The sequence below is a fragment of the Pseudonaja textilis genome, chromosome 3 (genome assembly GCF_049901715.1).
Source record: "Pseudonaja textilis isolate UNSWEBS1 chromosome 3, rPseTex1.2, whole genome shotgun sequence".
Taxonomy (NCBI): Eukaryota; Metazoa; Chordata; class Lepidosauria; order Squamata; family Elapidae; genus Pseudonaja; species Pseudonaja textilis.
This window is the reverse complement of record NC_141992.1, coordinates 170461665-170472797: the sequence shown is the minus strand read 5'-3', so window position 1 is coordinate 170472797 and position 11133 is coordinate 170461665. Positions and strand designations below refer to the sequence as shown.

The following is an 11133-nucleotide window of genomic DNA, read 5'->3' as shown; positions in this document are numbered from 1 at the left end:
GCTGGATAACAAAAATAAATGCTGCTTTCTTCCCACAGCTGCTTGGAACAATTGTGTGAAAAAGAACTGAATGAAAGCCTACAATTACTGACTTTCACTCAGCAGACTTTCAGCTATTTGATCCAGAGATTTCAATGGCCTTGTCTAGTTGTTTAAGGCAAGAATTGTCCTCATTAGAAATTGACTGCCTTTCCCAAACTCTGCAAACCTTCCATTCTCTATGGAATACCAGTCTTGATGTATTTCCTCTTGAAATGCAGTTGATTTTTAAATAGGTTCTGTGTTCAAAGAAAGACAGCACTGAGCATCACACAAGTGTTTAGTAGATCAAAGCAAATTGAGATCAAAGCAAATTGTGTTGTAGGCACAGTGTTTGCTGTGTTGTAGTACTCCTCTGATGTGCTGCAATTCCCATATGGTAGATCTGCAAATCTGAAACTAGTTGTAGGTTGGAGAAAGACTACACTGCAATATGCCAATCCTAGCCACTTGTCCATTTTTCTGACTTTTCTGACTTCTTGTATGTGTTTAACTGGTGTTCCAGTGATGATGGATTGAGTTTCCAGTTTTAGCAGTTCAAACCCTTTTTTGAGTTCAATTGCATAAATAGAAGGGATTTTGGTGTTGCATTTTTAAATAAGTAGATGCACACATTATTCTAAATCATAGCCTCATTTAATTACGATTTGTTGAATAACACAATGGCAAGTTTCAGCATCATATTACAAATAGAAACAAGCTATGTAACTACTTAGTTGCAGTGTGTTAATATTAATGAGGTCTGCTTTCAGGAAAAAATGCATACCACATTATATCTGTGCCCAGTATTCTTTTTTGAACATATCTTAACATTTTTCCTGCTATTTGATTTATCTAATTTCAATTTCCTAAACGTTCTTAAAAGGGTAAGGGGAATATTTCACAAATAACACAGTTACGATATCTCTTTTAAAATTTTAAAATTTAATCATTGTCATCAAGGATTTTAAATTGCATATAACACTGCTTCTTGTACATGATGTTTTTTTTTAAAAAAAAAATCTAGTTTAGAAAGAAAAGAAAAAAGAAAAAATATGGACTAGTCCTCTATCGAGAATAATCTGCCACTTTCCAACATAGACATCAAGCTCTTCATACTTTTTGATAAACACGAGTACATTTGACACCATTCAAGACACATTCCTGGAAAATAAAAAGATACATTCATTCTCTTTTTATAAACAAATTGTTTGGAAGTAGGGTAAGGTAGGTGGATATTTATGCTATTTGAAGTAAGTTACATTTCATTTATAGTGTACAAATTTAACATAAAAGTCAGTGAAAATTCTACTTACAACTATCAGTTTCCCATCTTCTATCTTCCTTGTTATTGTGGTTTCTTTGCCATCCCATTGCTGGACCTGGGTCAATACATTGTTGTCATCTAAAGTGATGAGGGTCTGTAAAGGGAGACAGAATCTTGGTAGCATGATCCTTCCTTCATGAATTGGTTTTTAATTTGTCTTGAGGCTGAAGGGAATGAAACTTTGATTTTTAGGCTTCTGATTCTGCAGTGTGGGTATACAATCAAAATCAGAGGCAAACTATTCAGGCACTTCATGTCTGCAATATCTTTCAAGAACTTTCGATTTCTTGATTCTTCTCCACTCACTCTTTTTTATAACATTCTGACCGATGAAGAATTCCGGTGAGGTGATAGCGTGCCCAGTGTTATTTGGCTTCATTCTAATAAACAGGCTACCCAACTATGCATTTTATATCTATTTGTTTAAATGTTTATTATCCAGGGAAAGACTTGCCTAAATACTGCTCTTCCTGCTCATACAAAGTGTTTTTCCTGAGTGACAACTTATTTAAGCTTTGTAACGACTACATGGTTCATCTAACTGCATGCAATATTTGATTAAACACTGAGGAAACTTTCAGCAGGTGCCAAATTTGTATCTATGTGGAAAGTTCCTTTCATCAGATCAAAGGAGACAATACTCTCATACCACTTTAAATATATCTGCTATCTCCAGTTCTCTGTTAGGTTTTTAGTATTATGGCTTCTCTCCAAGCCTGCATCCAATCTTATTCTTAAGCATAACTTGATCCAAGAATTCCACTCCCTACTGACTGACCAAGTTCTTCCCCCCTGAAGGCGAGGGCAGAAAGACAAAACATTCTTCACAAATTCTCCATGAGAACAGCAACACCCTCGGCCATCAGTATATAAGAGGAAACACAAATACAGATTAAAAACATCAGTGGAAAAATTAAACATATCGTGGAGGTTCTATGCAGCTGTACATTTTTAAACTGTAAAACCTGCAGCAATCTTTGCCAGTAGCTTGAAGAACAGCCAAAAACATTTTGAGCCAAAAGTAGAATATTAAAAGGATGCCCAGAACACCAACTTCTAAATACTTGAAGGATTTGATCACTTTACTTGAGTTTCCACTGTGAGAACGTCTCTGTTCATTATCCCATGATGGACCCAACTAAGTTGTCCCCATTCCTAATCTTAACAGCATTCCAAAATGTGTTCCTTTGACTCATAGTAAAGTCATCTTTCATCATTATGAGATATCTACTCTGTGTTCTATAGTTCCCACGCCAGAACTTTTATTTTTTTCAACAGAAAAACATATTTGGCTTTTTGTTGTTGTTGTTTAAAACAATGGTAAATCTGTGCTTTTTGTGGCTAATCTGGAATCGTCACATAATACTCCTCTATTTTACTCTGCTGTGATTGCTGTTTCTGAAGTTTCATGATGGTTGCAGGCTGTAGTGATACTGTGGTTCCTGAAATAATTATTTTTTTAAAAAATAGTAATCATAGACCAACAGAAAATTGCTTTAAATTGTTTCCTATGATCTTAATATAAGGTTATTGATTATTTAATGTATAATAGACTGGAACTGCAACTCTGGAACTGAGATACTTTGCTCGTGTTTTCAACTTGTCCTATATGACCTGCTCATATTAAATTAGATGGTTGGTTTCACTCTGAATTAAAAATTCTTTTATTATTATTGATTATGCAGGTAGTCCTTGGTTAACAATAGCAGCTGAAATTGAGAACTGTGTCACTAAGCCATGTAGTTGTAAAGCATGATGTTACATGACAGATGACTATGTGGCAGTTCTGGCACGTTCAGTTGCCATTGTTGAGCAATCAATGCTTAACATGTGGACATTAAATGTGAAGTTATAATGGTGTTGAATAAGGAAACTTATGATTGATTCTTGTGGCTGTAGCCATCATAGTGTCCCTGCAGTCACATGATTGTGATTTGGACACTTGGAAACCAGCTTGCAATTATGACAACTGCAGCACCCTATTAGCACATGATAATCATTTGGACTTCCCCATTGATTTTACTTGTTGGGGACTTCTGGTGAAATACACAGCATGCAGCTAGGGTTTTTATGTGTGGGTGTAGTGGATTTTTTGCTATGTCTTTTTTCTGTTCTTCATCTGGTATTTTTTGTAGGCTAGTTTGCTATCGGAGGTATTCAGTAAGCCTTCATGGTACACTAGTTTCAGTGCATCTTCTTTACCATCCTTCAAATATTCATTCAATGACCTTTTTTCTTCTTCTTCAACTGTCTGAAGTACTTGCAGCATTCCATGCCCACCATGCTCTGAGGCAAGGCTGTCAACATCACTGTGTGGGTGATTAGCATGATTCATTGTCATGATTTTTCTGGTTTTCCTATCCAGGGCTTTCAGTTCTGCTTGAGTCCAGTCCACTATTCCAGCTGCGTTCATTTCCTTGATGGCATTTCCTTCACTAAGCTTGGATTTTAAGATCTTCTTCACTTTCCTGTATTCCCTTCTAACCTTTATTTTTACTTTAGTGTGCTTAATATTGTCAGCTATTATCATTATAGTTGATCACAGTCAGTCAGATATTAGACTGGATTTGATATTTTTAGCTATCAGATTCTTCTCAAGAACCTGGGATAACAGAAATTCTTTGATTATTATTATTATAGACACAAAAATGTGAAATTACAATTCTAGTTCTTTAGCTGGTGTTGGTCTTCATAGATCAAGTTCTTCCCAAGAATCTAGGATGTCATAATGTATCTGTGAAGATCCAAGCACACCTTTTGTAATTGATAGAATGAAATTTTGTCAATGTGCAGATTTTCTAAGTGCCATCCAAGACGTTTTGGTATGGCAGTGTGCTGACCAACACTGGAACCACCACAGCTGGTTTATGCCATAATCTTTCAGGTTTGATTTTTTGATCTTAATACTTTGCAATCTTCTCCCATTCTTTGCCTTGCATTTTACTATTCTTTGGATCACATGTATACTTCTTATTTTTTAACTACAGTTAAATCTGGTGTTTTATGAGCCAAGGCATTATCAATTTGTATTTGGAAATCTCACAATATTTTAACTTGCACACCAAACCATTCGGGGTTTTTTTTATAGCCTTCCTTCCTTCCTTCCTTCCTTCCTTCCTTCCTGCCACTTCATGGTCTGCTTCTGTTACTCCCCTGTGGGAGAAGGTTTCGAAGTATCTATTATAATACTACTAGATTCTGTAACAGCTTTGTTCCTTATGCCATCTGTCTTGTAAACTTGCAGGATTCTTTTCTCTCTCTCCATGTATATGTATCCATTTGAACTAGACTGTGATGTTTCTCTATCATATATGTGTATGTGGGTATAAGCATAATGGTTATCTTTTGAGCCGAATGAACCAAAATTTCATTGTACATTTAAAGTGACAATAATGTTTCTATTCTATTCTTCTTGTTGTGTTGTTATGTTGTGTTATGTTGGAACTCCAAACTGAACATATATGGTTAACAGACACAACTGTAACTGGACCAGTTTAACCAAACTCATCTGCATTTAGACCACAGATCATAAGAATGATTCACCCAGCACTTGAAAGGTAGCAAATTTCAGAAAACTATGGGATACTAGTAAAAAAATAAATCTACAATACATGGCATCTAGAAATTGATGCATAACGTAGAAATATGTTGCTTGAATAATCAGCATTGAAGCATTGGAACTGAGTTAATATATTCAGCACCACTGTCTACCTGATTCTGTGTAAGTTCTAAGCCTCATTTCCAAATGCATTAATATGTTTTCAATAAATTACTCTTTTCTACTTCTTCCCAGGCAAATGACACTGCTTATGTAACCACAGTTTCCTGCTCACTCATGTTTTTTCCTCTGTGTGTATAAAAAAAAATGACAAATATATACTAGAGCAGAGATCCCCAACTTTGTGGCTATCTACATGCCTGACACTATAAAAAAAGTACCACTTGGGAAGGCTTACTTGGAGACAACTATACAGAAAGTAAATACCACGTACAAATTACCCTCAAGCTGATCGGCTCTCCTGGTTTATACAATTGATCCAGGTAAACATAACATTTGTAACGTTCAATCTATAAAACTGTTCTGTATTACACATTCTAGAGTTTGAGCTTTATTTCTAAGATTTTTGTTTATTTATTTGTGGCATTGCCTTTGCGGACATATGTAAATTGAGAGTAACCTTATGAGTTTTATCCCCGTATTTTGCAAATGCACCGGCTGTTGAATCTGGCTTAGATTCAGCTCAAAGAGTTAGTTCAGCAGAGCCAGCAGAAGTTGGCTGTAACAATTAAAATGAGCACAAAATAATGGAAGAGTTACATATATCTGTATAGTTGTATACACAAGAACAGTGGAGAAACTCCTGTACATGTGATCACTGATGAATAGAAAAAAGCCTTTTACAATGTGGTGGTGCCTGACCGCTGAATATAATATCCACAGAAGCTCTTTACTCCAATGCAAATTCCTTATTTTCCCATACAGATTTAACAGTTTATGGCAATGAGGGCATTGTTTTATGGTCCAGAAACATACTTAACTTCAGGAGCACAAAACTGAAAAACTAGATTTTGGAAGATTAGTTAAAACAACTGGGGCAAATTAGCCTTGATCTAAGAATGTGGACCAAACAACATCATATTGAGCCATTAAAAATTTTACTTGAGCATAGCTGCACTTTTCTGCCACATGGAGAACAGGAGAATCAATGTTGTTTGCCATGCAAATGATTCTGCTGGTACTAGTACAGTGGGCATTTTTAAGCATGCAGACAGACCGTAACATCTTAAACTAGTTTCTTCATGTTACAAAACTCACCAGCACTATTCAGATCAAAACAACTTAGCATAGAGTTCTTAAACTGGGTGGTAATTGGGACATATCTTGGAAGTAATAGTCTAGTTTGAAAGTAAAGGATCTATTTTGGGACTGCTACTGCCAAGATGACAGAATTTGTATTTTTGTGAAGGTAATGACATTATTCGACTTCAGGAGTCACTGAACCAAATAGTTAAAAATCAGTTTAGCATGTCATGTACTTGGTGTGTTCCCTGGGTTCCAGTCTCATTTACCTGAGTTTTTCGGCCATCTATTGTGTTTTCATCAAATTTTTCATTTAACTTGAAGCTGAATGCTGAAGTCTTGAAAGTGCTTTCAGTTTTGACTGTGAAAGTATCATCATTCTTGGTGATGATAACATCTGGCTTGGCCATATTTCCCATCTTTCTCATTGCCATACCCACGCCTGCCAAAAGGAGAGAGAATTTACTTTTAAATAGGTTCAGCCAAGCACAGTCATTATATAGACACTCGCACACAAGTTTAATTATCTTTTTAATTATCTAGTATGAGAGGGAGTTTTCCAGTCAATGAGCTGACTGCCCCTTCTCATTAAATTTTAATTACACATTGTCCTTGCAAAACTCTGTAAAACTCAACCTAACCTAAAATGAGTTCTGTTCAGAATTAAAATGCTTGTATGGAGAAAAGCACATTCACAAGTCTGCAGTAGGATTGGAACAAAACATTCTACAGTATATCAGTATATTTCTTCTCACTTTAATCTATTACAGCAACTTCTGGTAAGGCAGAGAAAAAAATAAATACGGAGTAATTACTTTGACTCCCATAAACATGAAGTTTGTGTCATTCCAGGAGTCTGGGTTCAATATATTTGGAGATCACAAAAGTGCCACCTTTCAGATTGGCTTATAGTCCCTAACTGAGTTCTGGATTTTCCTATGTCTAGTCTTAAAGCAGGAATATTGATTAAGAAGAGACTTCTTGCATTGCATGTAGCATGGTGTTCCTAGCTGAGGAACTACATTTTATATATGGTGTACAGACAAATGAAAATGTAGTATATTTTAATTTAAATGGGCCCCAGAACTCAGCTCGCTGGGCAATATTTTGGCTACAGAAACCAAATGTATTAAATAATCATCACTGAACTCTATATTTCAATGAAATGATTCCAGAAGGACAGGGAGGAAAAGAAACATTCTAATAAAATAGTCATAAGGAGGTTAATTCTGTACTCTTTCTAGCTTCTATCTCAGTAGGAGTCACTGCAAATGTTGACTAAACTCTGTCATTGCTAGTTTCAGTGTTGTCTTCCTCAGCATGAAGTTACAGGAAAATTGCTCATCTTGCAACATTTCCAGTGCTGCATCAAACTATTTGAAACTCCTAAATATTATAACCATATTACATTCTGTTAATATAGACTCAGGTCAAATGCAAGGAACATAGAGTAGCATATATCATAGAAATCCATTTTTCTAAAGAAGTAATCTTCTTCCCTGGGGAAAATTCAAGAAAAGAGCAACTGTATTCATTTAAAGCCATCCCCGCATGCTCAACTCATTCAGTCCTGTTTTCCTTCTCTTACACACTTTTCATATGCAGCCCATCTGCAATCTTAGTTTGCTCATCAGCTCCATTGAAACAATGTCTGTTTGTGTGCTTGTTACAGAAGCTATTTGAAAATGCCTTTGCAGACCTTGGACAAAGAGCATTTTTAAGAGCTGAAAAAAGAGACACAAAGCTTATAATTCCATATTTCCAAACCTATATAGGTTTCCAGAAGGGGAAAAAAATAAAGCTTTTTCATTATCATCCATCACTGAAACCTAGATGATAAAGCCATATGTGCGTTTTAGTGAAATAGGACTGCATGCTGAAAAGCACATTTTGCATAGCAACTGAACAAAATGCCAAGTATTGCATACATACAAAAGGAGAGAGAGAGAGAGAGAGAGAGAGAGAGAGAGAGAGAAATACTACACATACACCACACACTTTGAGCTACAATCAATATTTGAGCTACAATCAATATTTCATTTTAATCCAAAGCAGCCATTTTAAACAGACAAAGCCGTCTCTTTAAAAAAAAAAGTGATGGGCACAGGGTAGGATGAATTACAGTTTTTAAGGGCAATCCTAGATTTGTTGGTCAATTGCACCTAGGAAATTCACATGCACCTGGAAGTGCTATCTGCACCTTTGAATAAAACGCATATGCATGGTTACAAGAATGGAACATATACATAAGAAAATGTGATGTTGCTGATTATTTTTATTATTGTTGTTGTTGTTGCCTGCCCTATTTTTCAGACATTCTATCCACGTACTTTTTAAAATGGTTTTCCCAAGAGGTCCTTTGTGAGAAGAAAGGTTAATTTTTCTACTCTTATCATAATTCCCTTCCATCCTTTTTTTTTCTTTCTTTTTTGACAGCATTCCCAATTCCCTTCCCTTCTTACCTAATTCCTTCATATAATCCTCAAAACCTTCACTGGAGATCAGGCTCCATTTGCCTAAGAAAGCGTCCGCGTTAGCCATTGCGCCGAGCCGGAGATGCTAAGAAGTCGCGCCGCCGGGAAAGAGAAGATCCGAGCTGAGGAGGCTTCACAGAAAAGGCACCAAAGCAAAGCAGAGGCGGAGCAGTGGGGCGCGGGCCGGGGTGCCTTTATATAGCTGTCTTGGGCATGTGCTGCCGGCCAGGGCCAATGGAGAAGAGCGACGTCAGCGCGGGCGCCCTTGCTCTGCGCTTAGCCAGAGGGAAGCTGCGGTTGGCGATGCTGATGCGCAGCGGGGCTCGCCGAGTGGTTGGTTCGCTTTGGAAGGGAAGGTGCACTGCTGAGGGCTCGCTGGAGGGAGAGTCGCGCTGTCGCTGCTGATGCTCGGAAAGGCGCCGGGTATCCCCACCGCAACTCCGTCCCCTTTTCAGTGGCGAGGCCAGCCTGGGTTCCCTCAACATTGGCGTGGTTGCGCAATTTGCCTTACCTAAACTGTTGGGTTCCCGGGCGGCGGAGGCAAAAGCCCTTCGTCTCTGCTAGCACACGACTTCGTCTCCCCCCCGCCCCACCCCTCCCATCCCTCCTGTTGCTGTCTGGGATCCCCAGGAAATCCATTGCCGGCAGTTAAATTAAGGAAGCTGAAAAAATCCTTACCCAATCTTCTACTTCAGCAAAAATTTAAGAATGGAGGAAGGCCGTTCACACTGTAAAAGCTTTATATTCATCCATTCTTTATATCAGAAAGGAGGAAGGAAGTTTGCACTGCTTTATATAGAATATTGGATGGATCTCAAGACAAGCTATCAATGAACGTACCATTTGTAACCCTAAGCAGCCCCCTAGGTATGCCCAGTTTTTCCAATTCCCCTTTTACTAAAGATCTAGCCTGAAGTATAGGTGAAACTCAAAAAATTAGAATATCGTGCAAAAGTTCATTTATTTCAGTAATGCAATTTAAAAGGTGAACCTAATATATGAGATAGACTCATTACATGCAAAGCAAGATAGTTCAAGCCGTGATGTGTCATAATTGAGATGATTATGGCTTACAGCTCATGAAAACCCCAAATCCATAATCTCAGAAAATTAGAATATTGTGAAAAGGTTCAATATTCTAGGCTCAAAGGGTCCCACTCTAATCAGCTAATAAAGCCATGACACCTGCAAAGGGTTCCTGAGCCTTTAAATGGTCTCTCAGTCTGGTTCAGTAGGAATCACAATCATGGGAAAGATTGCTGACCTGACAGTTGTGCAGAAAACCATCATTGACACCCTCCATAAGGAGGGAAAGCCTCAAAAGGTAATTGCACAAGAAGTTGGATGTTCCCAAAGTGCTGTATCAAAGTACATTAAAAGAAAGTTATGTGGAAGGGAAAAGCATGCATGAAAAAGGTACACAAGCAGTAGGGATGACCGCAGCCTGGAGAGGATTGTCAGGAAAAGGCCATTCAAAAGTGTTGGGGACTTTCACAAGGAGTAGATTGAGGCTGGAGTCAGTGCATCAAGAGCCACCACACACAGACGGATCCTGGACATGGGCTTCAAATGTCGTATTCCTCTTGTCAAGCCGCTCCTGAACAAAAAACGTCGGAAGCATCTTGCCTGGACTAAAGAAAAACAGAACTGGTCTGTTGCTCAGTGGTCCAAAGTCCTCTTTTCTGATGAGAGCAACTTTTGCATCTCATTTGGAAACCAAGGACCCAGAGTCTGGAGGAAGAATGGAGAGGCACACACTGCAAGATGCTTGAAGTCCAGTGTGAAGTTTCCATTGATTTGGGGAGCCATGTCATCTGCGGTGTTGGTCCACTGTGCTTCATTAAGTCCAGGGTCAACGCAGCCATCTACCAGGAGATTTTGGAGTACTTCATGCTTCCTTCCACAGATGAGCTTTACAGGGATGCTGACTTCATTTTCCAGCAGGACTTGGCACCTGCCCACACTACCAAAAGCACCAAAACCTGGTTCAGTGACCATGGGATTAGTGTGCTTGATTGGCCAGCAAACTTGCCTGACCTGCACCCCATAGAGAATCTATGGGGCATTGCCAAGAGAAAGATGAGAGATATGAGACCAAACAATGCAGAAGAGCTGAAGGCCACTATTGAAGCATCCTGGTCTTCCATAACACCTCAGCAGTGCTACAGGCTGATAGCTTCCACGCCACACCACATTGAGGCAGTAACTGCTGCAAAAGGGGCCCAAACCAAATACTGAGTACATATGCATGCTTATACTTTTCAGAGGTCCGATATTGTTCTTTGTACAATCCTTGTTTTATTGATTGCATATAATATTCTAATTTTCTGAGATTGTGGATTTGGGGTTTTCATGAGCTGTAAGCCATCATCATCACAATTATGACACATCACAGCTTGAGCTATCTTGCTTTGCATGTAATGAGTCTATCTCATATATTAGTTTCACCTTTTAAGTTGCATTACTGAAATAAATGAACTTTTGCACAGTATTCTAATTTTTCAAGTTTCACC

The 11133-nt window shown here is 38.2% G+C and overlaps 1 protein-coding gene across 1 annotated transcript; it reads right to left on the bottom strand.

Annotated features, from left to right (window-relative positions):
- Window positions 1-944: 944 nt before the first annotated feature.
- On the bottom strand, window positions 945-9224 carry LOC113439946 (fatty acid-binding protein 5-like). The gene is made up of 4 exons (XM_026706033.2): window positions 8609-9224; window positions 6416-6588; window positions 1335-1439; window positions 945-1182 (listed from the first exon to the last, which is right to left on the bottom strand). The coding sequence occupies exons 1-4, from the start codon at window positions 8685-8687 to the stop codon at window positions 1132-1134; spliced, it is 408 nt and encodes a 135-aa protein (XP_026561818.1). The 5' UTR covers window positions 8688-9224; the 3' UTR covers window positions 945-1131.
- Window positions 9225-11133: the final 1909 nt, after the last annotated feature.

Coding starts and splice junctions, on each gene's coding strand:
- LOC113439946 (XM_026706033.2), bottom strand. CDS start 8,687: ATGGCTAACGCGGACGCTTTCTTAGGCAAATGGAGCCTGATCTCCAGT. Junction 6,589..8,608: donor GGATTATATGAAGGAATTAG/GTAAGAAGGGAA, acceptor TCCTTTTGGCAG/GCGTGGGTATGGCAATGAGA. Junction 1,183..1,334: donor AAGATGGGAAACTGATAGTT/GTAAGTAGAATT, acceptor TTTATTTTCCAG/GAATGTGTCTTGAATGGTGT.